The sequence below is a fragment of the Salmo salar genome, chromosome 04 (assembly GCF_965601325.2).
Source record: "Salmo salar chromosome 04, fSalSal1, whole genome shotgun sequence".
NCBI classification, from domain to species: domain Eukaryota; kingdom Metazoa; phylum Chordata; class Actinopteri; order Salmoniformes; family Salmonidae; genus Salmo; species Salmo salar.
This window is the reverse complement of record NC_138294.1, coordinates 56,208,806-56,236,606: the sequence shown is the minus strand read 5'-3', so window position 1 is coordinate 56,236,606 and position 27,801 is coordinate 56,208,806. Positions and strand designations below refer to the sequence as shown.

At 43.6% G+C, this 27,801-nt stretch overlaps 2 protein-coding genes across 2 annotated transcripts; one reads left to right on the top strand and one right to left on the bottom strand.

Moving 5' to 3' along the window:
* Positions 1 to 2,914: 2,914 nt before the first annotated feature.
* On the bottom strand, positions 2,915 to 10,233 carry LOC106603363 (myelin protein zero-like protein 2). The gene is made up of 4 exons (XM_045717049.2): positions 10,001 to 10,233; positions 4,386 to 4,555; positions 3,936 to 4,146; positions 2,915 to 3,760 (listed from the first exon to the last, which is right to left on the bottom strand). The coding sequence occupies exons 1-4, from the start codon at positions 10,053 to 10,055 to the stop codon at positions 3,141 to 3,143; spliced, it is 1,056 nt and encodes a 351-aa protein (XP_045573005.1). The 5' UTR covers positions 10,056 to 10,233; the 3' UTR covers positions 2,915 to 3,140.
* Positions 10,234 to 11,282: 1,049 nt separating this feature from the next.
* Positions 11,283 to 26,941, top strand: LOC106603362 (platelet-activating factor acetylhydrolase IB subunit alpha2). Its single transcript, XM_014196936.3, has 6 exons — positions 11,283 to 11,666; positions 12,206 to 12,287; positions 21,465 to 21,554; positions 23,577 to 23,693; positions 23,823 to 23,945; positions 25,078 to 26,941. The coding sequence occupies exons 2-6, from the start codon at positions 12,207 to 12,209 to the stop codon at positions 25,354 to 25,356; spliced, it is 690 nt and encodes a 229-aa protein (XP_014052411.1). The 5' UTR covers positions 11,283 to 11,666; position 12,206; the 3' UTR covers positions 25,357 to 26,941.
* The last annotated feature ends 860 nt before the right edge of the window (positions 26,942 to 27,801 follow it).

The window sequence follows — 27,801 nt, the reverse complement described above, 5'->3', positions numbered from 1 at the left end:
AATATTCAAATCATTTTGTCTCATGTACTTTTACTCTATAAATGATCTAGTTCTCAAACACAAACACAATGACCTAACCACAAACTGTAACTCACAATATCAGGGAAGACATATTTCACAGTAAATCCAACAAATGATACTGTATCTTTAAAATCTATATCCAGTCGAGACTAATTAAAATATCTCCATGTCTTTCTGTATGATGTGTATAATGTGTATATAATTGTGTATAATTATGTAATATGTGTATAATGTGTATAATTATGTAATATGTGTTTAATGTGTATAATTATGTAATGTGTTTATGGTGTATAATTGTGTATAATGTGTATACTCTTTCTGGGTGTGTACTGTATGTAAAGGTGAATCCCGGTTTTTGAGTTGTTTGAATAGAGTCTTCTGTTCCTCCCCCAGTGTATCTGTCTGAACAATCTATCATCCTTAGTTAGATGATCACGGAGGCAGCTTTTATTTCAGCTCAACAAAGCCCTGTAAAATACACATCCAGTTGCAGGTCCTCACATGTCACTGGGCTAGTCCAAGACACTCTAAACTAGGGTTTTCCAAACTCGGTCCTGGGCTCCCCTCAGAGGGTGTACCTTTAGGTTTTTACCCTAGCACTACACAGCTGATTCCAATAACCAACTCATCATCAAGCTTTGACTATTTGAATCAGCTGTGTTGCGCTGGGGCAAAAACCAAAACATGCACCCAGGAGGAGCTCTAAGACCGAGTTTGGGAAACTCTGCTTTAAAACACACAACACCTGCCTGCTCACACAGACACTACCCAGCCTGTCCCCGGGCGTGTTGGTGTGGCTATCTCTACAGCAGGAAGGCTACACACTTGAAAGAGTATATTAATGTGCACAGTAAACAGTAAAGATTATATTTCTGGTGAAGTGTTTTAAATGGAACGCAACATGGAACAAGGTGGCACCCTCTTTCACAAAACTGGTCCAATGATAGGACCCTGCCATTGTGACAGGCAGCCAATGATAGGGCCCTGCCATTGTGACAGGCAGCCAATGATAGGACCCTGCCATTGTGACAGGCAGCCAATGATAGGACCCTGCCATTGTGACAGGCAGCCAATGATAGGACCCTGCCATTGTGACAGCCAGCCAATGATAGGACCCTGCCATTGTGATAGGCAGCCAATGATAGGACCCTGCCATTGTGATAGGCAGCCAATGATAGGACCCTGCCATTGTGATAGGCAGCCAATGACAGGCAGCCACCTCTCTGCTTCGTCTCTTTCATGCCTCCATTTCTGTACTGTATCTATCTTGCTATAAAACCTTTCTAGTCTTATAGGTAAGGCAGATTTACAACTTATATCTTATGTCATGAAAGCCATCTTTAGAGTTAAAACCATCAAAACAAGCATTCCTTTATTGAAAAACACACAATAAAATAAATCTCTCAACCTTATAAAACGTGTGATAAAATATACAGTTTTGATCTTTACAAACGCATTCATGAAATAAATCAATAGAATCATTCATGGAAATCATTCATGGAATTCTTTATCAGGAGAATGCTGTTTCCAGTCCCATGGGAGGGTTATGGGGCTGGCGGCAGGTACTGATCAGATGGGACATAACACATCAGGTTGGATAACTGCACAAGCAGGTGAACAGAACCAACACCTTGTAGTCTCCTGAATGGACTGGCGATGTCCTCATGATTGGGTCAGTGACATCTTCATGTTTCTCCTAAACGGAAAGTCATACTCGTGTACCCTGTAGGAGTGAGCGGCAGGCTGTGGTGTTGGCAGTGTCTTGGATAGATTCCTCTGGTCATTTGGCTCATGGGCAGCTTTGTAATACAACAGGAGAGGCAGAATAAGAGAGAGGGAGAAACCTTTGAGACCACAACACCCATGATCCTCAGTGTGGACAGAGTGAGAAAGATGGAGCTGCTTCCTATAATGGACACATGGTGGCAACATCAGTTCACAAAAATGACAGAACCCATGGAAAACAGGCTTCTTCATGGAAAACAGGCTTCCTCATGGAATGGTGGGGTTCTTCTTCTACATTCAAAGATGCATCACAGTTCCTTTTATATCTAGAAGTAATAGGCAGTCATTTAAGTTGTCATTTTTGCAGGAAGCAGGAGAGCGTTGGCCAGAAAAACTAAATGGCAGATAGTCACTGAAAACTCCTGGCCCAGGAAAGCTTCCAAAAGCCTTACTGCCCGATGCCCTTGGCCTTAACATTAGCCACCGCCAGATACAGGGCTTCCACCAGCCCTTGCAATTACCTTAGCAACCCCCAGATACCACAAGTTTAACAAAAGTGTTTCACTGACTTAACTCACCATGGGACCTTGACCATAACCACAAAACACCACAAATTTGCTGTCAAAAACATTCATTTTGGAATTATGTCCATATGAGCCATTAGCTCAACTGTAGAGGAAAGTTGATTATTCAAGTGGTAAAATAATTCTGTAAACGAATTTCGAACAAATGGCTACCATTCCAAATGTGATGAAGAAGAAGATGCATACTGGAGCAAAGAGTTGCTGAACTAGTCTGCTAGTTGAGTTGGATGCCACCACATCAAGAGACTGCAGCTGGTGCCAATTCAGCCATATCTAACAAGAGTTAATGCAGAGAAGTCCAGACAGACATACCAGGCCAGGCCAGGCCAGGCCAGGCAGCTGGGCCAGCAGTCCCAGTGTGAGTTGATGTTAGTGAAAAAGTTCCAAAGAACAGCAATTTTGGTAAAGAAAATTCCTCCAACATACTGGTATCTCTTGGACTATTACTCAGTAAACTCAAATAGACTACTAGTAGTCATAATACAACATAGTTAAAATACAATAACATAGCTGTTTGTTAAAAAACATGAAATGGGGCCTGAAAAAGTGGTGGAATGTAAAGGGATCACTAATACTGGGTTAAGTTCAACTACAGTAGCAAGTTGAATCTGAATGGTGACTCATATGAGCGGAGGGTAGAAGAAAGCAGGACCCCCCCCAGAAATTCATCAGTCCTCCCAAACAGAGTGGACCTGAGCTGGCCAGCCCCTCTAGTCAGAGACCAGTCCATCCAAACAGGACACCTCACCCACACCAGCAGAGGGGGGGAGGGAGGGGATTTGCCCCTGACCCCTGGACCCCCTAGACCCCTCAACACACTGTAGGGTCCTTCCACTCCTTCTTCTCCCTGGCATTTAGCTTGCTCTCCTCTAGGACCGTGGCATTTAGCTCGCTCTCCTCTAGGACCGTGGCATTTAGCTTGGTCTCCTCTAGGACCGTGGCATTTAGCTTGCTCTCCTCTAGGACCGTGGCATTTAGCTTGCTCTCCTCTAGGACCGTGGCATTTAGCTCGCTCTCCTCTAGGACCGTGGCATTTAGCTTGCACTCCTCTAGGACCGTGGCATTTAGCTTGCTCTCCTCTAGGACCGTGGCATTTAGCTTGCACTCCTCTAGGACCGTGGCATTTAGCTTGCTCTCTTCTAGGACCGTGGCATTTAGCTCGCTCTCTTCTAGGACCCTGGCATTTAGCTCGCTCTCCTCTAGGACCGTGGCATTTAGCTTGGTCTCCTCTAGGACCGTGGCATTTAGCTTGCACTCCTCTAGGACCCTGGCATTTAACTCTCTCTCCCACCCCTGCAGCTTCAGGTCTGTGTTGGCGTGGCGGTTGAGTTTGTGGTACTTGAACACCACAAAGATGCAGAGCACCACCAGGACTATGGCGATGGCTGCCCCGATGGCTACAGCCAGTATGCCTATCTCAGAGACGGAGACTGGAGGGAGCAGCACAACACAACACAAACACACACACAGCAATACATTAGCACTGACTGGCATTCCTCAATAATCCTTTACAAGTGTCTGGTAGACTTATATAGTACATTTTAACATAGAGTAGTTATTTGTGAACTTACATTAATTGTCAGGCTGACTGACTGACCTACTGACCTTTGTGGACGACCCTGAGGGTGACCTCTCCGTTGATGCCGTGGACATCGGGCAGGTTGCGAACCTGGCAGGTGTAGGTACCGTTGAAGGTGAAGGGAACGTCCTGGAGGCTGATGGAGGCGTCCTGTCTCAGGATGTCCCCCGACCACACCGCATGGCCCTTAAACCGCCCCTCTGTAGGGGGGTATGCTGTCTCCTGGTAGTAAAACACCTGACACACACACACACGTTTCAAAGAATACATACATGAATAAACATGACACACATTCACAGTGGTTCAAGAAACATAAAGTGATGACTCAATAGACTCACTAGATTTTGATTTCACTCATTTAAGAACCTGTACTACAAAGGTGTGTTCCCATGTCTAACCCAGTCTTCCCCCTAATTCAGACACATTCGCTGCATGTCTACTGTTAGTCCGGCTTTCAGTGTGGAAAGGTCACCCACCGACTCCTCGGCTCCCTGGCCCAAGGGACGGAAGTTCCAGGAGACAGTCACAGAGGAGAGGGACACAGGGTGTTTGGACTTAAAGGTGCACTTCAGTCTCACTTCTGTCCCGTTCACTGCCTCCACCTCATTGGACATAAAAACCTCCATCCCACCGACTCGCAGCACACCTGACACAAAGAATGGACCCAATGAGACACGCGGGCACAGATATACAGTGCAGTATACACTATATTGAATAAATGCATTTAAATAACCCTGGGACAACATTAGCAAGCACCTTATCAAAGTCCCCACAGAACGTTCAGAGCACACTATTAAACACAGACATCTTTATTTCACAGCTTCAAGGATGCATATGACCATGAGAAGGTTGATAGTGGTTTTTCAAACAAAGTGTCTGTTTACATATCTTCAGTTTAAACCTAGCTCACTTGCTTCAGTAGACACAGTACATCTTCAGTTTAAACCTAGCTCACTTGCTTCAGTAGACACAGTACTATACAGTACATCTTCAGTTTAAACCTAGCTCACTTGCTTCAGTATACACAGTACATCTTCAGTAAACATGGCCTTGACTTCCAAGAACCAATTGGTACACTGACTACACTCCTCAAATCACTGGAGCTGTAATGTAGCTCACTAAGTGTACCCTCCCTCCCTTAAATGATGCATTTTGTACACAGTCAAACTCTTCAAGCATGTCTCCTCTCCTACAGTACTTTTCCAGTGTGGACCAATCACGACAATAAGCTGAGCTAGAGTTCTAATTCACACTTAAGTCAAACACAAAGAAAACTGACAGAGCAAATAAACGATATATCCAGGCTGTATCACATCCGGCTGTGATTGGGAGTCCCATGGGGCGGCGCACAACTGGCCCAGTGTCGTCCAGGTTTGGCCGGGGTAGGCTGTCATTGTAAATAAGAATTTGTTCTTAAATGACTTGCCTAGTTAAATAAAGGTTAAATAAATAAAAAATTAAATAATAATAAAACTAGAAAGCAGGTGGTATGGCCCTGTAATAATTCACCCAGCATTCCACTGCTGTGCCAGGCCCTCACTGTGTTATATTGAGTGTGTGTTTGTGTGTGTGTGTGTGTGTGTGTGTGTGTGTGTGTGTGTGTGTGTGTGTGTGTGTGTGTGTGTGTGTGTGTGTGTGTGTGTGTGTGTGTGGGTTAATGATTGTAGGTGTTCAGTCCAGAGGTCCACCTACGGGAGACTGAACCAGCCAGGAACTATTAAAGGATTCTGATAAAGCTGTTCTGGCAAACATTCAATATTCCATCTGTACCCATTGGCACAGACAAGTAATTAATGGAATTCAGGGATTTGGTGGGAATTCAGGTAGCCTATTCAAATTATTATCAAATGTAACTATTTGTTTCTTCGAATACACTGATATAGCCTATACATGTTCTAATTGTATCAGGTACTGTATTTAAAAAATATATTTTGTGTTAAAATAAATAATTTTATATGCCTCATTTGCATAAATACAACAGGTGTATTTGCATATATGAAACATTACCATAAATAGGAAGAGGGCTGCAACCATCAAAACCCTTGCTCTGTCACTCTAGGCCTACCTCTACTCACCTGCGCTGTCTAGACAGCCTCATAAATTACTGTTGTTGTTACGTCCTGTTGCATAATTCAACAAGTGTGTCAATAACAGTATTGTTTGTCCCTGTGATGCTGATGACTATTTTTGTCCACTTATACAGGAGTAATAAAGACCCTGTGGCTATGGTGGTGAGTAGTTGACTCAAAGAGAGAGAAAGACAATAGTTGAACAGTGTTGCACAAATTAATTTCTTCAAAAATTAAGGAGAAGCAGCAGAGAGAGAAATTGGATTTTTTTTCTCCAGTTTCAGTTTTACTTATACTAGCTAATGCAGCCTACTCAAGGACCTGACTCTAACAGACAGGAATGATATTTATGTTAGCTAGCTGGCTAAGGCTATCCAATACGCCAACTCTTCCAATCCAAGGCAAGCTTTTGATTTTAACAATTTATTGTCAGACGGTGTAGCTGCTAAACTGCTAGCTGTACACTACTGCGTGATTCTACACATGGATTGGATTGTGGGTTTACTAACGCTTTAGTTCTAGTAGCTACACTATGTATACAAAAGTATGTGGACACCCCTTCAAATTAGTGGATTCGGCTATTTCAGCCACACTGACAGGCAGGGGGCGCACCTTTCGTTTTAGAAGTGGGGGGGACATAATATATATATATTTTTAATACTGCCGGATAAACACTCCAAACTGTCGGATAAACACTCCTACACGGCTGCTCGGAGGTGTCCGCATGGTCCTAAAGCACACCGTTGCCTCGTTTTGTATCACATTCCAATGATAAAACTGGGGGGGAAGAAAGCTATTTCAGAATGTGGGGTGGGTGGGGGGGACATGTGAAAGTTGCACTATATAAAATTGAGCACACAGCCATGCACTCTCCATAGACAAACATTGGCAGTGGAATGGCCTTACTGACTTTCAGTGACTTTTGAAATTGGCACCGTCATTGGATGCCACCTTTCCAACAAGTCAGTTTGTCAAATTTCTGCCCTGCTAGAGCTGGCCAGGTCAACTGTAAGTGCTGTTATTGTGAAGTGGAAACGTCTAGGAGCAACAACGGCTCAGCCGCGAAGTGGTAGGCCACAAAAGCTCACAGAATGGGAACGCCAAGTGCTGAAGCCTAAGATCACCATGCGCAATGCCAAAGTTCGGCTGGAGTGGTGTAAAGCTCGCCGCCATTGGACTGGACTCTGGAGCAGTTGAAACTCGTTTTCTGGAGTGATGAATCACGCTTCACCATCTGGCAGGCGGACGGATGAATCTGGGTTTGGCAGATGCCAGGAGAACGCTACCTGCCCCAATGCATAGTGCCAACTGTAAAGTTTGGTGGAGGAGGAATAATGGTCTGGGGCTGTTTTTTATGCTTCGGGCTGGGTCCCTAGTCCCAGTGAAGGGAAATCTTAACGCTACAGCATACAATGACATTCTAGACGATTCTTTGCTTTCAACTTTGTGGCATCAGTTTGGGAAGGCCCTTTCCTGTTTCAGCTTGACAATGCCCCCGTGCACAAAGCGAGGTTCATACAGAAATGGTTTGTCAAGATCGGTATGGAAGAACTTAACCGGCCTGCACAGAGCCCCGACTTCACTAATGCTCTTGTGGCTGAATGGAAGTCCCCGCAGCAATGTTCCATCTAGTGGAAAGCCTTCCCAGAAAAGTGTTATAGCAGCAAAGATGGGACCAACTCCATATTAATGCCCATTATTTTGGAATGAGATATTCGATTAGCAGGTATCCAAATACTTTTGGTAATGTATATGATGTTAGCTAATATGGTGACACCGATGTAGGCTGTGTGTAGTAGTTATGATATGAAGGTTTGGCTTGGAGAGGTTTTTTCGCCTGATCACAGACAGCTGTTGTGTTGTGCACTGAACTCCACAAGTGAAGGGAAAATGTGCGAGGAGGAGAGCGCATAGATGTGATGCTGCTGTTTGTATGGCTGCTATGAAAGTGAACTGTGTGTGCGGGTGATCAGGGGTGTATTCATTCCGTCAATTCTGTTGCAAAATGTTTCTTAACCTTTGACTGCAGTGGGCTAAATCAGGGTCACACAGAATGTCTTGGTAGTTTTAAACAAATCCACTTTGAAACAAAAGTGTACACCTCACACACATGGTTATGGGCTTAAAAAAGAAGACACCTGTACCATGCCAGATATAGAGTTGAAATGTATTCAAATTTAGAGTTTGCATCCCAATATTACACTTTATATGCATCACAGAAAACGAAATATAACAGAACTTTTTGACATAGAAACACTGGATTTTCTGCGGGTTTTTTGAAATAATGTTATTAATAAAATATTAATAACATTCCACCCATGAGGCCACTAGGTAATTTGACTGCAGAAATGGGCTACAAGGAACGAAACTGGGATGGCCCTACCTGAATTATTAGTTCTTATACACTGAACAAAAATATAAACACAACATGTAAAGTGTTGGTCCCATGTTTCATGAGCTGAAATAAAAAATCCCAGACATTTTCCATAATATTTATATTATGCACAAAAGCTTGTTTCTCTCAAATTTTGTGCACAAATTTGATTACATCCCTGTTAGTGAGCATTCTCCTTTGCCAAGATAATCCAAGATAATCCATGCTGTTTAATCAAGAAGCTGATTAAACAGCATGTTCATTACACAGGTGCACCTTGTGCTGGGGACAATAAAAGGCCACTCTAAAATGTGCAGTTTTGTCACGCAATACAATGCCACAGATGTCTCAAGTTTTAAGGGAGCGTGCAGTTGGCTTGCTGACTGCAGGAATGTCCACCACAGCTGATGAAACTGTGGGTTTGCAGTACTGAAGAATATGTGCATAAACTGTCAGAAACAGTCTCAGGGAAGCTCATCTGCGTGCTCGTCGTCCTCACCAGGATCTTGACCTGACTGCAGTTCGGCGTCATAACCGACTTCACGGGGCAAATGCTCACCTTCGATGGCCACTGGCATGCTGGAGGAGTGTGTTCTTCATGGATGAGTCCCGGTTTTAACTGTACCGTGCGTTGTATGGGCGAACGTCAACGTTGTGAACAGAGTGCCCCATGGTGGCGGTGGGATTATGGTATGGGCAGGCATAAACTACAGACAATGAACACAATTGCATTTTATCAATGGCAATTTGAATGCACCGAGATACCGTGATGAGATCCTAAGGCCCATTGTCGTGCTATCCATCCGTCGCCATTACCTCATGTTTCAGCATGATAATGCACGGCCCATGTCGCAAGGATCTGTACAAAATTCCTAGAAGCTGAAAATGTCCCAGTTCTTCCATGGCCTGAATACTCACCAGACGTCACCCATTGAGCATGTTTGGGATGCTCTGGATCGACGTGTACGACAGCGTGCTCCAGTTCTTGTCAATATCCGACAACTTCACACAGCCATTGAAGAGGAGTGCGACAACATTCCACAGGCTACAATCAACAGCCTTTTCAACTCTATGTGAAGGAGATGTGTCACACTGCATGAGGCAAATGGTGATCAGAGACTGCTGTTTTCTGATCAACGCCCCTATCTTTTTTTTAATGGTATCTGTGAGCAACAGATGCATATCTGTATTACCAGTCATGTGAAATCCATAGATTAGGGCCTAATGAATTTATTTCAATTGACTGATTTCCTTATATGAACTGTAACTCAGGAAAATCTTTCAAAATGTTCTAGTTGCATTTATATTTTTGTTCAGTGTAGATGGGTGCGAGAGGGGATGCTGTGGGATTATTTAAAATACTCTAATAATTATCCGTGATCTTTGGCCTGGTCCACCTGAAAAACATGTCAATGTCGAAGCTATTCTATAATGATAAAGTATACAGAATCAAGAGTAGGTTACTCATTATCATTATGATGGAAATTAGATTGGGGCTCTGTTCACCTGAACTGTAGCCATTTAAGCCCTACAGTTGCTGGAATCAATGTTTTGACAGAATAATACTAGGCCCAAGTGTTCATGTAAAACACCAAATGGCGACTAATTGGACTGAAAACAGAAATTAAGGAAGTAACTTCGAACTCACCTGGCACTGCAAATCCACCCAGAAGCGCGAGGAACTGTAGCCATGTCCGATACATCGGATTGGCAGTTTGCTCAGACCTTAAAGACTGACAAAATGTCAAACAGTTACTAGAAACCTCCTAAATTGAAAGTTTTATGGGTCATGCAAGGTTTACCTCAACAGGTTTTTGATAAAGAATCTTAGCGCAATGGACTCGGGAGTCTGAAACCACAGGCGATGTGCGCACTAGGACTGTAGGCGGCGTCATAAATAGGCAGCATCACACATATTTTGCCTTTGCCAGTCTGGAGGGCGGGTGGGCGATGTACAGTCTTGTCAAACCTGTTCGACCATAACTCTGTGTAAAGTATTACTACGCAGTAGGAATACTTTTACCCGCAGGCTAAATCTGTTTTTCTCCCGGTCATTTCCATCAAATTGCGCATGCAATAGCAATGCACACATTAGTTAGGCCTTTGATGTCCCTGGGAGAATATAAAGGTATTATGTCCCAAGCGCCAGAACCAATATAAAGGTACGATCTCCCACGCTGGGACAACATTTAGGTATAATGTTCCTAATGAGGTCTCTGGGACAACATATTGTTTATTTTCAAAACAACTAAAGCAAAGTTTTGTCACTGTATTGGGTACACTATGCAGCCAGCGACTGCTGCCACCTGGTGGGCATTTCTGTGTATTACACCAAAACCTGAAAATCATCTTCAATCTGTAATTTACATTCCAACCCACTAAATAAAGATACTGATATAATAATGATCGGAAATCATGTCAATAGATAATGATTTTAAATGTGCTACCTACCTAGTATTAAATGAAAGCCCAAGAGGCGGAACATGCTTCAATGGGAGATACACGACTCATCTCAAACCCTCAGAGGTAGTAATCAAACTTGTAAGGAGAGGGGCATTCTTCTTACCAAACCACGTGACCTTTGTTTTGGAGGTGTTCAGAACAAGGTTAAGGGTAGAGAAAGCTTTGCTGTAGAGCATTTAACACAGACTATTGTCGCCAGGAAATGTACCGCCATCACAGGATCCTTCTGAGCCTGTGTAGAGACCTGATTTAAAACAGAAAAGCAGGCTGATTTAGTATAATTAAAATTTCGTTGCTGATAGTATGGATTGTTTAATTTAAAAATATATATATATTATTATTTTAAAAAATTGTTTATCCTTATTATCCACCTGTACAGTTGGTGGTGTTATGCACATATAATTGTTGCAAACGCCATTATACCAACGAAGAAGACTTATCTCGATGGGCAATTCCAAAGCGGAAGTGGACCATTGAGACTGGAGAGAGAAAAGGAGAGAGAAAAGGAGGGAGGGGAGAGGAAACGTTACATGCTGAAGAGCGGGAGGTTGGGTTGACTCGACCCATACATTTCACATTTACAATCATTTCTGATACATTTATTTTGCAGATAGTTGTTGGAGTTAGAACAACATATAAGCTATATCGCAGTTGTTTATTGACTGAAAACAAGGAGTTGCTAGCCAGCTAGTAGCTAACTAGCTCCAAGCGCGACAGCAGCATCCGCACCGAAGCACTACGTTAGCAAGCCATCATTGGTCGCACACGCACATCGGAGCCGTGCAGCCTCCGTGCGCGAGGGAATATTGTGGTTATATTGGCAAAAATTAACCATCATCAGAGACCTCCAGGTAAGTGGGTAGGGTACCAGCGGTTTCACGGATTGACTGACCCTTGTCCGGTGGGCGTGCCTTGTGTGTTGGTCGGGAGAGAGAACAGAGACAGTCCGCAGTGATTACTGGTGCTTACTTGGTCGTCTGGCTCGGGCGGTGAAAATGAAGCGCATATGCCACGATTTCATCATTCAAACTCAATTTAAGCTTTCTGAATTGCTAGCACTTAGCAATAACCCATGATAGTCGATCAGTAGTCGATTCATATTGTTGTGCTCAATTCCAGCCATTTGGTTTCATATAAGGTGTTGTCATTAGATACTCGCATCCTGGCCTGGCTGTCTGTGTGGGGCCTCCCTAGTGAGCAGGCGCTGTTATCTCCATCAGCACTCGCTCTGTGCACAGCAGGGGGACTGAAAGCTAGTCGCTAGCCTCATCAACTGTCTGACAATAACCTACCAGATGACGTTATTCGTTAATCTTCAGGGCATATTAAAGGACATGGCTATTATTTTAATTGTCTGTGTGATTTAACTCCTCTGATGTGTCTCTGATAGGATGAGTGGTGATGAGATGAACCCCGCAGCAGTGGCCCAGGCAGTAGAGGACGTACATGGAGATGACCGCTGGATGTCCCAGGTTAGTCTACCGTACTGCTAGCCCTGGATTTTGATTCTCAGTTCTATTACACATAAGAGTTATTGGACGAAGGCCTCTTCTGTACGGGGAGTTTTTTTAAGAGCCCTACGCTTGGTCTGAACATTAACACATCGCTTGCGGTATGGTTTTGGAAAAATAAGGACCTTATCTTTCATATCCCCAAGAAATCATTTTCAAAAAACAAAAGGTTAAATTGATACACACCTTTTTATAGAGTTATTGTTCCCACATGGCCATATTTCCATGTTGCTGCGCTAGATTATGGAAGACTGAGTTTCTATCTGCATCTCGAACACCTGTGTGTAAACCAGAAGACGACGCCGCAAACATAATGCTGGGGGATATGGCCGTAATGCTGGGGGATATTTTTTACTTAAAAAAAAAAATGTATATACTTATGGCTGATTCATGAGATGCAGTATCTTGTTTTTTTTGTGTGTTTTTCTAAGTTTTGTTGCACAGTTCATTTTAAACAGGAATAATCTAATGAATTCAGTGCTTGTAAAATTATATATAGGCTAAATACACTGCTCAAAAAAATAAAGGGAACACTTAAACAACTCAATGTAACTCCAAGTCAATCACACTTCTGTGAAATCAAACTGTCCACTTAGGAAGCAACACTGATTGACAATAAATTTCACATGCTGTTGTGCAAATGGAATAGACAACAGGTGGAAATTATAGGCAATTAGCAAGACACCCCCAATAAAGGAGTGGTTCTGCAGGTGGTGACCACAGACCACTTCTCAGTTCCTATGCTTCCTGGCTGATGTTTTGGTCACTTTTGAATGCTGGCGGTGCTTTCACTCTAGTGGTAGCATGAGACGGAGTCTACAACCCACACAAGTGGCTCAGGTAGTGCAGCTCATCCAGGATGGCACATCAATGCGAACTGTGGCAAGAAGGTTTGCTGTGTCTGTCAGCGTAGTGTCCAGAACATGGAGGCGCTACCAGGAGACAGGCCAGTACATCAGGAGAAGTGGAGGAGGCCGTAGGAGGGCAACAACCCAGCAGCAGGACCGCTACCTCCGCCTTTGTGCAAGGAGGAGCAGGAGGAGCACTGCCAGAGCCCTGCAAAATGACCTCCAGCAGGCCACAAATGTGCATGTGTCTGCTGAAACGGTCAGAAACAGACTCCATGAGGGTGGTATGAGGGCCCGACATCCACAGGTGGGGGTTGTGCTTACAGCCCAACACCGTGCAGGACGTTTGGCATTTGCCAGAGAACACAAAGATTGGCAAATTCGCCACTGGCGCCCTGTGCTCTTCACAGATGAAAGCAGGTTCACACTGAGCACATGTGACAGACGTGACAGAGTCTGGAGACGCCGTGGAGAACTTTCTGCTGCCTGCAACATCCTCCAGCATGACCGGTTTGGTGGTGGGTCAGTCATGGTGTGGGGTGGCATTTCTTTGGGGGGCCGCACAGCCCTCCATGTGCTCGCCAGAGGTAGCCTGACTGCCATTAGGTACCGAGATGAGATCCTCAGACCCCTTGTGAGACCATATGCCGGTGCGGTTGGCCCTGGGTTCCTCCTAATACAAGACAATGCTAGACCTCATGTGGCTGGAGTGTGTCAGCAGTTCCTGCAAGAGGAAGGCATTGATGCTATGGACTGGCCTGCCCGTTCCCCGGACCTGAATCCAATTGAGCATCTGGGACATTATGTCTCGCTCCATCCACCAACGCCACGTTGCACCACAGACTGTCCAGGAGTTGGCGGATGCTTTAGTCCAGGTCTGGGAGGAGATCCCTCAGGAGACCATCCGCCACCTCATCAGGAGCATGCCCAGGCGTTGTAGGGAGGTCATACAGGCACGTGGAGGCCACACACACTACTGAGCCTCATTTTGACTTGTTTTAAGGACATTACATCAAAGTTGGATCAGCCTGTAGTGTGGTTTTCCACTTTAATTTTGAGTGTGACTCCAAATCCAGACCTCCATGGGTTGATAAATTGGATTTCCATTGATTATTTTTGTGTGATTTTTGTTGTCAGCACATTCAACTATGTAAAGAAAAAAGTATTTAATAAGATTATTTCTTTCATTCATTCAGATCTAGGATGTGTTATTTTAGTGTTCCCTATATTTTTTTGAGCAGTGTATAAGCCTTCCACAACAATAAGACTCACTAATGATGTAATCATTTGTTTAACCAGGCTTTCAAGTCTATAAAAAATGTGTTATTTTATTTTTTTACATTTAACCAGAACTATGCACATCCACTAACAATGGCCAACTTTTGGAAGCAGGAATCATTCTAGAACATTAACACAGGTCTCATAAATCTCTTAGCACAAGCCTGTGTGCTAGTGAGTAGCAAGCTAATCTTATATACTTAACAAAAATATAAATGCAACAATTTCAAAGATTTTACTGAGTTACAGTTCATATAAGGAAATCAGTTAATTGAAATAAATTCATTAGGCCCAAATCTATGGATTTCACATGACTGGGAATACAGATATACATCTGGTCACAGATGCCTTAAAAAAAAAAAGTAGGGGTGTGGATCAGACAAGCAGTCAGTATCTGGTGTGACCACCATTTGCCTCATGCAGTGCGACACATCTCCTTCGCATAGAGTTGATCAGGCTGTTGATTGTGGACTGTGGAATGTTGTCCCACTCTTCTTCAATGGTTGTGCGAAGTTGCTGAATATTGGCGGGACATGCTTTCGTATACGTCCGTCCAGAGCATCCCAAACATGTTGAATGGGTGGCATGTCTGGTGAGTATGCAGGCCATTAAAGAATTGGTACATTTTCAGCTTCCAGAAATGTTGTACAGATTCTTGTGACATGGGGCCGTGCATTATCATGCTGAAACATGAGGTAATGGCGGCAGATGAATGGCATGACAATGTGCATCAGGATATCATTACGGTATCTCTGTGCATTCAAATTGCCATTGATAAAATGCGATTGTGTTCATTGTTCATAGCTTATGCCTGCCCATACTATAACCCCACCGCCACCATGGGGCACTCTGTTCACAACGTTGACATACGCAAACCATTTACCCACACGGCACCATACATGTGGTCTGCAGTTGTGAGGCTGGTTGAAGGTACTGCCACATTTTTGGGCTCTTTAAAAAAAATTCAGCTCATGAAACATGCGACCAACACTACATGTTGCGTTTTATATTTTTGTTCCGTGTATTTAAAGTCTAGCCAACTTGGATCTATTTGCTTGCTGTTATGAATACACCCTCCTGTCCGTCTCCAACGGAACAGCATGCTAGCCTGTCCACAGATGTTGAAGTCAAATGGCCTACCTGGATAAGAAGATGCTTAGTTCTCAGAATGAGAACGAGTTGCCAATTCCTGATATAAATGAGTCTTTATGCTCATTGCACAATTCTAAAACACAGACTAGACAGCTAGCACTTAAGTCTAAAATTCTGCTAGTGGTACCGCAATGCCACGTGCGAAAGAAACCGAGCATTCATTTTCCACAATCTTGTTCATTGATACTCGTTTTGGTAGGGTCTGTTCTGTATTTTGGGTATTGTTAAAAAGGTTTAGTTCTCCTCTATTACAGTAAAATAATGTCTAAGTGTTTCGGTGTCCATATGACCCACTCTGTTGGACCAATCCTCAAATGCAAATATCGAGTTTAAACTGCTTGTTGTCAGAGAGGAACAAGTTATCTTTCATTGTTATTGTTGGGAGTGGGAGGGGCTTGGTGTCTGTGTGAGAAGGCGCGATGTCCGCTGAAGGACCATTCTGCTAACCGCGGCCTACTAGCTACCTAGAGCTACATGGAACCCTACTAATTCCACGACTGGTCTATCGACGTCAACGCACGACGAGGCAAAAACAGACTTACCCCCATCGCGACGTCCCCCAAAGGTTAACTTGCTAGCCCGGGTCTGCCAACTGCTTGCTTGCTAACCCGGTCTGCTAACTGCTAGCATGTTTTGCCCCGGCCTACTAACTGTTAGCATCGGCCTACTAACTGTTAGCATCGGCCTGCAAACTGTCTGAATCGCCGTGTCCCAGTCAGGCCAACCACTCACTGGACCCATATGTTCACTTGGCTACGCATGCTTCTCTCTAATATCAATATGCCTCGTCCATTACTGTCCTGGTTAGTGATTACTGTCTTATTTCACTGTAGAGCCTCTAGCCCTGCTCAATATGCCTTAACCAACCATGTTGTTACACCTCCTACATATGCGATGACATCACCTGGTTTAAACATCTCTAGAGACTATATCTCTCTCATTACTCACTGCCTAGGTTTACCTCCAATGTACTCACATCCTACCTTACCTTTGTCTGTACACTACGCCTTGAATCTATGCTATCGTGCCCAGAAACCTGCTAGACGGCCAGTTCGTATAGCCTTTTAGCCGAACCCTTATCCTACTTCTCCTCTGGTGATGTGGAGGTTAATCCAGGTCCTGCAGTGCCTAGCTCCACTCCCACTCCCCAGGTGCTTTCATTTGTTGACTTCTGTAACCGTAAAAGCCTTGGTTTCATGCATGTTAACATTAGAAGTCTACTCCCTAAGTTTGTTTTACTCACTGCTTTAGCACACTCCAAAAAACATGAAATCTCCATCGCTAACTATAACATTTTCCGCCAAGATAGAATTGTCAAAGGGGGCGGTGTTGCAATCTACTGCAAAGATAGCCTGCAGAGTTCTGTATTACTATCCAAGTCTGTACCCAAACAATTCGAGCTTCTACTTCTAAAAATTCACCTTTCCAGAAACAAGTCTCTCACTGTTGCCGCTTGCTATAGACCTCCCTCTGCCCCCAGCTGTGCCCTCGATACCATATGTGAATTGATTGCCCCCCATCTATCTTCTGAGCTCGTGCTACTAGGTGACCTAAACTGGGACATGCTTAACACCCCGGCCATCCCACAATCTAAGCTTGATGCCCTCAATCTCACACAAATGATCAATGAACCTACCAGGTACAACCCCAAATCCGTAAACACGGGCACCCTCATAGAAGTCATCCTAACTAACTCACCCTCCAAATACACCTCTGCTGTTTTCAATCAAGATCTCAGCGATCACTGCCTCATTGCCTGCATCCGTAATGGGTCTGCGACCAAACGACCACCCCTCATCACTGTCAAATGCTCCCTAAAACACTTCTGCGAGCAGGCCTTTCTAATCGACCTGGCCGGTGTATCCTGGAATGACATTGACCTTATCCCGTCAGTAGATGCCTGGCTATTCTTTAAAAGTGCCTTCCTCACCATCTGAAATAAGCATGCCCCGCTCAAAAAATTTAGAACTAGGAATAGATATAGTCCTTGGTTCACTCCAGACCTGTCTGCCCTTGACCAGCACAAAAACATCCTGTGGCGTTCGGCATTAGCATTGAATAGCCCCCGTGATATGTAACTTTTCATGGAAGTTAGGAACAAATATACACAGGCAGTTAGAAAAGCTAAGGCTAGCTTTTTCAAACAGAAATTTGCATCCTGTAGTACAAACTCAAAAGTTCTGGGACACTGTAAAGTCCATGGAGAATAAGAGCACCTCCTCCCAGCTGCCCACTGCTCTGAGGCTAGGAAACACTGTTACCACCGATAAATCCACTACAACTGAGAATTTCAATAAGCATTTCTCTACGGCTGGCCATGCTTTCCACCTGGCCACCCCTACCCCGGTCAACTGCCGGCACCCTCCACAGCAACCCGCCAAAGCCCCCACCATTTCTCCTTCACCCAAATCCAGATAGCTGATGTTCTGAAAGAACTGCAAAATCTGGACCCATACAAATCAGCCGGGCTAGACAATCTGGACCCACTCTTTCTAAAATTATCCGCCGAAATTGTTGCAACCCCTATTACTAGCCTGTTCAACCTCTCTTTTATATCGTCTGAGATCCCCAAAGATTGGAAAGCTGCAGCGGTCATCCCCCTCTTCAAAGGGGGTGACACTAGACCCAAACTGCTACAGACCTATATCTATCCTACCCTGTCTTTCTAAGGTCTTCGAAGGCCAAGTTAACAAACAGATTACCGACCATTTCAAATCCCACCGTACCTTCTCCGCTATGCAATCTGGTTTCAGAGCTGGTCATGGGTGCACCTCAGCCACGCTCAAGGTCCTAAACGACATCATAACCGCCATCGATAAGAGACATTACTGTGCAGCCATAGTCATCGACCTGGCCAAGGCTTTCGACTCTGTCAATCACCACATTCTTATTGGCAGACTCAACAGCCTTGGTTTCTCAAATGATTTCCTCGCCTGGTTTACCAACTACTTCTCTGATAGAGTTCAGTGTGTCAAATCGGAGGGCCTGTTGTCCGGGCCTCTGGAAGTCTCTATGGGTGTGCCACAGGGTTCAATTCTCGGGCCGACTCTGTTCTCTGTATACATCAATGATGTTGCTCTTGAGGCTGGTGATTTTCTGATTCACCTCTACGCAGACGACACCATTCTGTATACTTCTGGCCCCTCTTTGGACACTGTGTTAACTAACCTCCAGATGAGCTTCAATGCCATACAACTCTCCTTCCGTGGCCTCCAACTGCTTTTAAACGCAAGTAAAACTAAATGCATGCTATTCAATCGATCACTGCCCGCACCTGCTCGCCCGTCCAGCATCACTACTCTGGACGGCTCTGACTTAGAATACATGGACAACTACAAATACCTGGGTGTCTGGTTAGACTGTAAACTCTCCTTCCAGGCTCACATTAAGCATCTCCAAAATTAAATCTAGAATCGGCTTCCTATATCGCAACAAAGCATCCTTCACTCATGCTGCCAAACATACCCTCGTAAAACTGACCATCCTACCGATCCTCGACTTCAGTGATATCATCTATAAAATAGCCTCCAACACTCTACTCAACAAACTGGATGCAGTCTATCACAGTGCCATCCGTTTTGTCACCAAAGCCCCATACACTACCCACCATTGCGACCTGTACGCTCTCGTTGGTTGGCCCTCGCTTCATAATCGTTGCCAAACCCACTGGCTACAGGTTATCTACAAGTCTCTGCTAGGTAAAGCCCCGCCTTATCTCAGCTTACTGGTCACCATAGCAGCACCCACTCGTAGCACGCGCTCCAGCAGGTATATCTCACTGGTCACCCCCCAAAGCCAATTCCTCCTTTGGTCGTCTTTCCTTCCAGTTCTCTGCTGCCAATGACTGGAACGAACTGCAAAAATCTCTGAAGCTGGAGACTCATATCTCGCTCACTAGCTTTAAGCACCAGCTGTCAGAGCAGTTCACAGATCACTGCACCTGTACATAGCCCATCTGTAAACAGCCCATCTATCTACCTACCTCATCCCCATACTGTATTTATTTATTTATTTATTTATTTATCTTGCTCCTTTGCACCTCAGTATCTCTACTTGCACATTCATCTTCTGCACATCTACCATTCCAGTGTTTAATTGCTATATTGTAATTACTTCGCCACCATGGCCTATTTATTGCCTTAACTTACCTCATTTGCACTCACTGTATATAGACTTTTTGTTTTCTTTTGTTCTACTGTATTATTGACTATGTTTTGTTTATTCCATGTGTAACTCATTTGTTGTATGTGTCGAATTGCTATGCTTTATCTTGGCCAGGTCGCAGTTGCAAATGAGAACTTGTTCTCAACTAGCCTACCTGGTTAAATAAAGGTAAAATAAAAAAATGGAAGGTACACAGTGGGAGGGGCTTGGTGTCTGTGTGAGACGGAAGGTACTTTTTGTTTTAAGTATGTTGATTCTTGTGATACAGGCATTTGGAACATTGTGCTAAAACAAATTAATTTGATATATCGCCCAGCCCTACACAAACCTGTTGTTACTGAAAAATACTGTCAGCTGTAACTGTTAAAACAGTGTACAGTAAGTTTGCATTTGAAATGATATTGATTTGATATGAAAGTAGAGGGATTTATGTTTCTAGAATTACCGCAATTAAGAATTGTTTCACATTTAGATGGAGTTTTTGGCTATCAGAGCCAGTTCACCTTTAAACAGAAGATGGAAGGTCCTTGGACTATAACGAGTTAGGCTCCTTTAATCAATTATTGGGCTACCCTAATGCCTCTCTCACTACATCACACCTGAACACCAAGTCATACTGTCCTGTCAGCAACTGACCCGGAGGTCACTGATGGTTGGTAATACATGTGTGTAGAGAGCATAGAGCTTGGGGAACCCTGCTCTTTCTGAGCAAAAAAATTATCTATATCGGTGCATCACTAATACAAATATTACATTTTTTTGCCAATTCCGATATCCGATATTTTTCTTGCAAAAAACCCCCCGATACCGATATTTACAATTTTAGTTGCCTTTTAAGCATTCTTGTACAGTTAAATAGTTAACACGCACACGGACGCAGATTTCTTTTCTACAGCTTTGACAGTGCTACTGTATCTTTTTTGACATACAAAGACCCAAACGGCGTTCCATAGTATGTATGTCGTGAAGCTAATAGCAGTGACGCTATTATTGTGTAACTCCAGTAGGGCAGCATCTGAAAAATAGCGCACTTGGTAATTTGTACTGGTGCTCGACCAGTCGGTGAAAGCCAACATCACCCATGACAGAACGGCTGATTGTCAAGGGGAATGAATTCCATTATCTTGGCTTTAATGGATTTCGCCTTTGAGTTGCCTCGCTGAAATTGTCTTACTCTTTCAAATGACTGCTCGATGTTGGTATTTTTAGCTAATATCAGCCGATTCCGATATGTTCACCAATGATATTGTGCTTCCCTAATTTTTATTATTATTATTATTGTTGGGCGTAAGACTGTAAAAATACCAGCAAATCAGCTCCAAGAGAAACATTTTGTAAATCTGTTCCAGAGTATTCCCACACATAATAGAGATACTGTATGTGATCATATACAAATGTAAGCAAGGTTTGAAATGAATGTTTTAATTCAGATATTATATCTGTTTGGGCCTCTTGCAGTCAATCTGCAGTCTACAAATTATTTGTAGTTATAGTCTGGCCCCCTGACCATCCCCTCAAAATAATGTTTTTCCCCACGGCTGAATGTAGTTGGTGAACCCTAGCATAGAGGAAAACTAACATGGCTGAAACAACAGAGTCATGACCCTCCTATGTTCATCTCTATCTCCACCATTGTATAACGTTATCTTGTTGTGTAGTAGTGTCTGCCTGGTGATGATGACATGTGTTTGTGCAGCACACACGGTTTGTTCAGGAGTGTAAGGACGCGGAGCCGGAGGTGCTGTTTATAGGAGACTCCATGGTGCAGCTAATGCAGCAGTACGAGGTGAGAGAGGAGATCTGCCTGTGTATACATACTGTGTTATATCACTTAGAATCCTGTGTGTGTTCACCTCAGTGCATGTGTTAGTTGTTTTTCTTTGTGCTATGACCCTGGTGTTTTTCATAACTACAACTAAGTCCAAACAGTGTTAAAATAAATTAAACAAAAACAGTCAGTTTGGACACACCTACTCATTCAAGGGGTTTTCTTTATTTTTACTATTTTCTACATTGTAGAATAATAGTGAAGACATCAAAACTATGAAATGACACATATGGAATCATGTAGTAAGCAAAAAAGTGTTAAACAAATCAAAATATATTTTACATTCTTCAAAGTAGCCACCCTTTGCCTTGAGAGCTTTGCACACTCTTGGTATTCTCTCAACCAGCTTCATTAGGTAGTCACCTGGAATGCATTTCAATTAACTGGTGTGCCTTGTTAAAAGTTCATTTGTGGAATTTCTTTCCTTAATGCGTTTGAGCCAATCAGTTGTGTGACAAGGTAGCCCTATTTGGTAAAAGACCAAGACCATATTATGGCAAGAATCTGGATAATCTGGAAAATTTCAAGATTCTTCAGGTGCAGTCACAAAAGCCATCAAGCGCTATAATGAAACTGGCTCTCATGAGGACCGCCATAGGAAAGGAAGACCCAGAGTTACCTCTGCTGCAGAGGATATGTTCATTAGAGTTAAATGCACCTCAGATTGCAGCCCAAATAAATGCTTCACAGATTTCGAGTAACAGACACATCTCAACATCAACAATTCAAAGGAGACTGCATGAATCATGGTCGAATTGCTGCAAAGAAACCACGACTAAAGGACATCAATAAGAAGAAGATACTTGCTTGGGTCAAGAAACACGAGCAATGCACATTAGACGGGTGGAAAACTATACTTTGGTCCAAATTTGAGATTTTTGGTTCCAACCGCCGTGTCTTTGTGAGATGCAGAGTAGGTGAACGGATGATCTCCACATGTGTGGTTCCCACCGTGAAGCATGGAGGAGGAGGTGTGATGGTGCTCTACTGGTGACACTAGGGATTTATTTAGAATTCAAGACACACTTAACCAGCATAGCTACAATAGCGTTCTGCAGCGATATGCCATCCCATCTGGTTTTCACTTACTGGGACTATCATTTGTTTTCCCACAGGAGAATGACCCAACACACCTCCAGGCTGTGTAAGGGGTATTTGACCAAGAAGGAAGGTGATGGAGTGCAGCATCAGATGACCTGACCATAACTCAATTTAGATGGTTTGGATTAAGTTGAACCACAGAGTGAAGGAAAGCAGCCAACAAGTGCTGAGCATATTCCAAGACTGTTGGAAAAGCATTCCATGTGAAGCTGGTTGAGAGAATGCCAGGAGTGTGCAAAGCTGTCATAAAGGCAATGGGTGGCTACTCTGAAGAATCTAAAATATATTTCGATTTGTTCAACACTTAAAAAAAAAAGTTTTATTACTACATGATTCCATGTGTTAGTTCATAGTTTTGATGTCTTCACTATTATTCTACAATGTAAAAAATAAAGAAAAACCCTTGAATGGCCGGCTGGGATGTCCTTGTCCCATCGCACTCTAGCGACTCCTGTGGTGGTCCGGGAACATGCATGCTGACACGGTCGCCAGGTGTACAGTGTTTCCTCCAACACATTGGTGCGACTGGCTTCCGGGTTAAGAGGGCATTTTATCAAGAAGCGGTGCGGCTTGGTTGAGTCGTGTTTCAGAGGACGCACGGCTCTCGACTTTCGCCTCTCCCGAGTCCGTTCAGGAGTTGCAGCGATGAGGCAAGACTAACTACCAATTTGGATACCATGAAATTGGGGAGAAAAACTTAAAATGTGAGCTCTATGGCAAAATGTGTAGAATTGCATGAAATTCACTTTAAAACTGCAAACATTTCTCCTACACTGCCAGGATGGGGGCTTCTAAAATGTTCTCTAAAATTCAGACTGGCTGACCAAACCTATAGCCACACCCTTTTTGTTCCAGAAAAAACCCTGTGTGTGTCCACAGATCTGGCGGGAGCTTTTCTCTCCACTGCACGCGCTGAACTTTGGAATCGGGGGAGACACCACCTGTAATGTGCTGTGGAGGCTGCAGAATGGAGAACTGGACAACATCAGGCCCAAGGTGAGATTCAACTGGGCCAGCACAGGCCCTGAGAGGGAAAAGGGCACAGCACAGGTGGACAGTTTTGGTCCTGTAATGCTTTTCATCCAGATCAGAACACCTAATCAATACCTCGTTGGTCACCTCCAGGTGACGGTGGTGTGGGTAGGAACCAACAATCACGAGCACTCAGCTGAGCAAGTTGCAGGGGGAATCCTTGCCATTGCACAGCTGCTCACCTCCCGTCTTCCTAAGACTAAGGTTGTTGTTCTGGTAAGTGAAGGTTTTCATTTTTTGTCTACAGTGTATCTGGAGTATAACATTTCAATCTCATGCAGTGTTTGCATTCAGGAAGTTTGCATTATCACCTCAGTGTCAATACTATATGAGCATGTATATTAATTCAGAATTTAATTGAGGATGCTTCATATATTCACATTTTTATTCGATTTTGTTGAATTGATGCAGGAAACAGGATACAGATATGCAATTTGAGTGTGAATTTAAGGAAATAATTGAATTTCACTGAAATCAATGCAATTAAAATGAAATTATTGGAGTCTATTCAAATATACATATTTTACATAACATCAAACATGTTATATAAATGCATATCAAATATTGTTGAAACAATAGATTTTCAGGACAAACTCTTAAAATGAATAATCAAGGAAAACATTTACATTTGAGTCATTTAGCAGACGCTCTTATCCAGAGCGACTTACAGCAGTGATTTCATGCATTTTTTAAAAATGTTTTTATATTTTTGTTATATACACTTCCGTTCAAAAGTTTGGTGTCACTTAGAAATGTCCTTGTTTTTGCAAGAAAAACACTTTTTGTTCATTAAAATATTATATTGATCAGAAATACAGTGCAGACATTAATGTTGTAAAGATTTTTAATGGAATATCTACATAATGTTCAGAGGCCCATTATCAGCAATCATCACTCCTGTGTTCCAATGGCACGTTGTGTTAGCTAAACCAAGTTTATCATTTTTAAAAGGCTAATTGATCATTAGAAAACCCTTTTGCAATTATGTTTGCACAGCTGAAAACTGTTGTCCTGATTTTGAAGAAGCAATATAACCGGCCTTCTTTAGACTAGTGGAGTATTTGGAGCATCACCATTTGTGGGTTCGATTACAGGCTCAAAATAGCCAGACACAAAGAACTTTCTTCTGAAACTCGTCAGTCTATTCTTGTTCTGAGAAATTATGGCTATTCCCTGTGAGAAATTGCCAAGAAACTGAAGATCTCATACAACTCTGTGTACTACTCCCTTCACAGGACAGTGCAAACTGGCTCTGAATTCTGAATTGTGCCCAACCCTGATTTAGGATGTATGCGTTTACAGATGTTTGTCCTTTTAGTAACTAACCCCTTCTGTCTGTACATCTCAGGGTCTGTTGGCACGGGGAGATGGGCCCAACCCGCTGCGGGAGAAGAATGCGGCGGTGAATGGCTTCCTGCGCTCCTGGCTGCCGCGGCTGGGCCAGGCCCAGTTCCTGGACGTGGGGGTGGGATTTGTGCACTCTGACGGGACCATCTCCACACGGGACATGTTTGATTTCCTGCACCTGACGGCGGCGGGCTACCGGGCCATCGCCAAGCCCCTCAGTGACCTGCTGCTGCAGATACTGGATGAGACGCCTGAGGAGAAGAGGGCCTCACTGGTCTGAGTGCCACACCCCAGGGGTCACTTACCTACACAGCCAGGGACATGCTTCACTGACACACTCCTTCTGTTGGGGAGTAGCTGGAAGATTCCCCAAACCATTATTCCAGGGTCTGGTCCTAGATCTGTGGTTTAGGGGTGACTTCTACCTGGAGTCTCTACTGGGAACAGAGGAGGGGGGATAGTCAGGGGTGAGGCATGCTCCTGTCTGGGGAAGGGGTCAGATCAAGATATGTCACTCACATGAGGGGGCTGGGCCAAGCAGAGAGAATGGGCACTCTCATGTGAGTGGAACTGAAACTGCAGGAGGGAGAGTGCATGGGATCATGTGCATGTGTGCGGGGTGACTGTGTGGCGAGAGTCAACAACTTCCAGAGATAGATAGATAGATAGATATATATATATATATATGTACATGCTGTAGCAGCAACAGTAGCACTTGCGTTCAGAGAGATCTGATAGTGGGAGAATAGAGAGAGAGGGGGGACATTTCTGAAGTACACCTGCACAAGCATTATAGAGAGGCCAATGGCACACATGCATAGTCCCCAAACGAAACACACAGACACTGTAGTAGACTGTAAAAGGTCCGTTTTGCCATATGAAATGTAAAGTAGCTTCCTACTCAGTCACAGCTTAGCTGCACAGTAATAAGCACTCCTATGCGTTCTCTCTCAGAAATCAGTTTGAGTTGGCTCCATATGCCCCAAGCTCTTAATCTCCATCTGAGGACCAACTGCGAAATCTTCTCTCCTCCCCCTCTCTCTGCTTTGATACACACACACAGCAGTGAAGTCAAGCGATCTTCCCATAACGGCCTTCTGCCATACACACACTGTCAGACACTGTCTCTCTTACACATAGAAAAAAACTGTGTAACTAAAATCCCTGCACTTTCTCTCTCTCTCCTGCTCACCCTCTCGCCGCTCTTCATTTCTGTCCTTATTTTGTCTTGTGTAGTATACAGAGCCCCTACCCAGCCCTGGCCACACTGCCACCTGCCTCCTAACACATGACATTGTCGCAGGACGACTTAAACAGTAGCACCATGGTAAAGCTATTGACACACAACATTGATTGAATTACTAGTCTACTACACTAAAAACCAACCACGGGTCACATAGAGAATGTCATGTGTTTGACCTTTCAACCCTGTTGTTTCCTGGTGCAGTTGAACTGAAGTGGTTAGGAGGTCCTCTTGCTGAGCATCGACTGCTCTCATGTTATAACTGTCTACACGTATTCTTCTTGCGCTATGTTGATCTGCATTCTGTATAAGCGTGTGTGTGTGTGTGTGTGTGTGTGAACATAGCTGGAGGTGAGAAGTGTGTATGTCACTTATGTTTGAGTCTGTGCATTGGTTGTATGACTGTTTAGAAATGGCCCATTTGTATATAATACATATATATGTGTGTGTGTGTGTGTGTGAAGCTTGGATAGATGGCCTTGTGTTGCGAATGTGGCAGTGTTTGTAAGAGAATGACCATTAGTGAGCATCTGTATTTGGTGCAAACCGTGCACTATATCTGGCTTATTGTCACATGCTGAAAAGACGGCGCATTCCAATAAAGGACCATGGATGTACATAATTTGTGGTGTTGCTTCATTTCAGTTGTATTTAAGGTGTAAATGTGGAGAAAAGGTATTATATCATCAAGGTTTGTGATTAACAGATTAGTATCTGATTGTCACTGCATAATTAACTTGCAGGAGTCCCATTTAACCTCTAGAGGGAGCTCTTATGTGCGTTCTCTCCAAGTGGGACAGACCTCTTACTGTCAATGGGACAGACACTGATGGCTTGTCTCAATAAATGACTTCCTTTCCAAGGCTATTGGATAGGAAACGTCAAGCAAACGCTTGCACAATTTGTGGTAAAACTGTTACGGAAATCTGGTAATTATCAGTGATATTGTGAGGGAGAGAAGAGGGTTGTCTTGAATAAACCCCCTCCCTTATCCCTGGCTGACAACTACGAGTTACCTGTCGGATATCTCTGCTTCTATGGTGTGGTGGTAGTTTGAATAATTTATGATGAAACAGTTACTAAGGCTCACAACACAAATTGTAAAAATGAGAGGATAAAGGTAGTCAAGTTGAAGAAATAAATTAAATAGCTTGTTGCCAAAACTATTATATTGATGTCCATTAATGCACATCAGCAATAGAACGAGGATTCACTTTGACTAGAAGTTAATAATACCATTCAGATTACTGCAACAATAGGAAGACATCCATTTCTGTTTTACTGTAACTAATAAATTGCTATGGCTAACCTGGTACTTGGAAGTCACTCCTCTGTCCCCTCACCACTGAAAGAAGAGGGGAGGAAGGTCAATGAGATATGGTTCATGGAGCATTATACAGTAGTCTGAGGTAAGATGGGACGTATAGGCTGTTGGTCAATTTCTTCAACATGATCAGGTCTATATTATCAAACATACGTTAG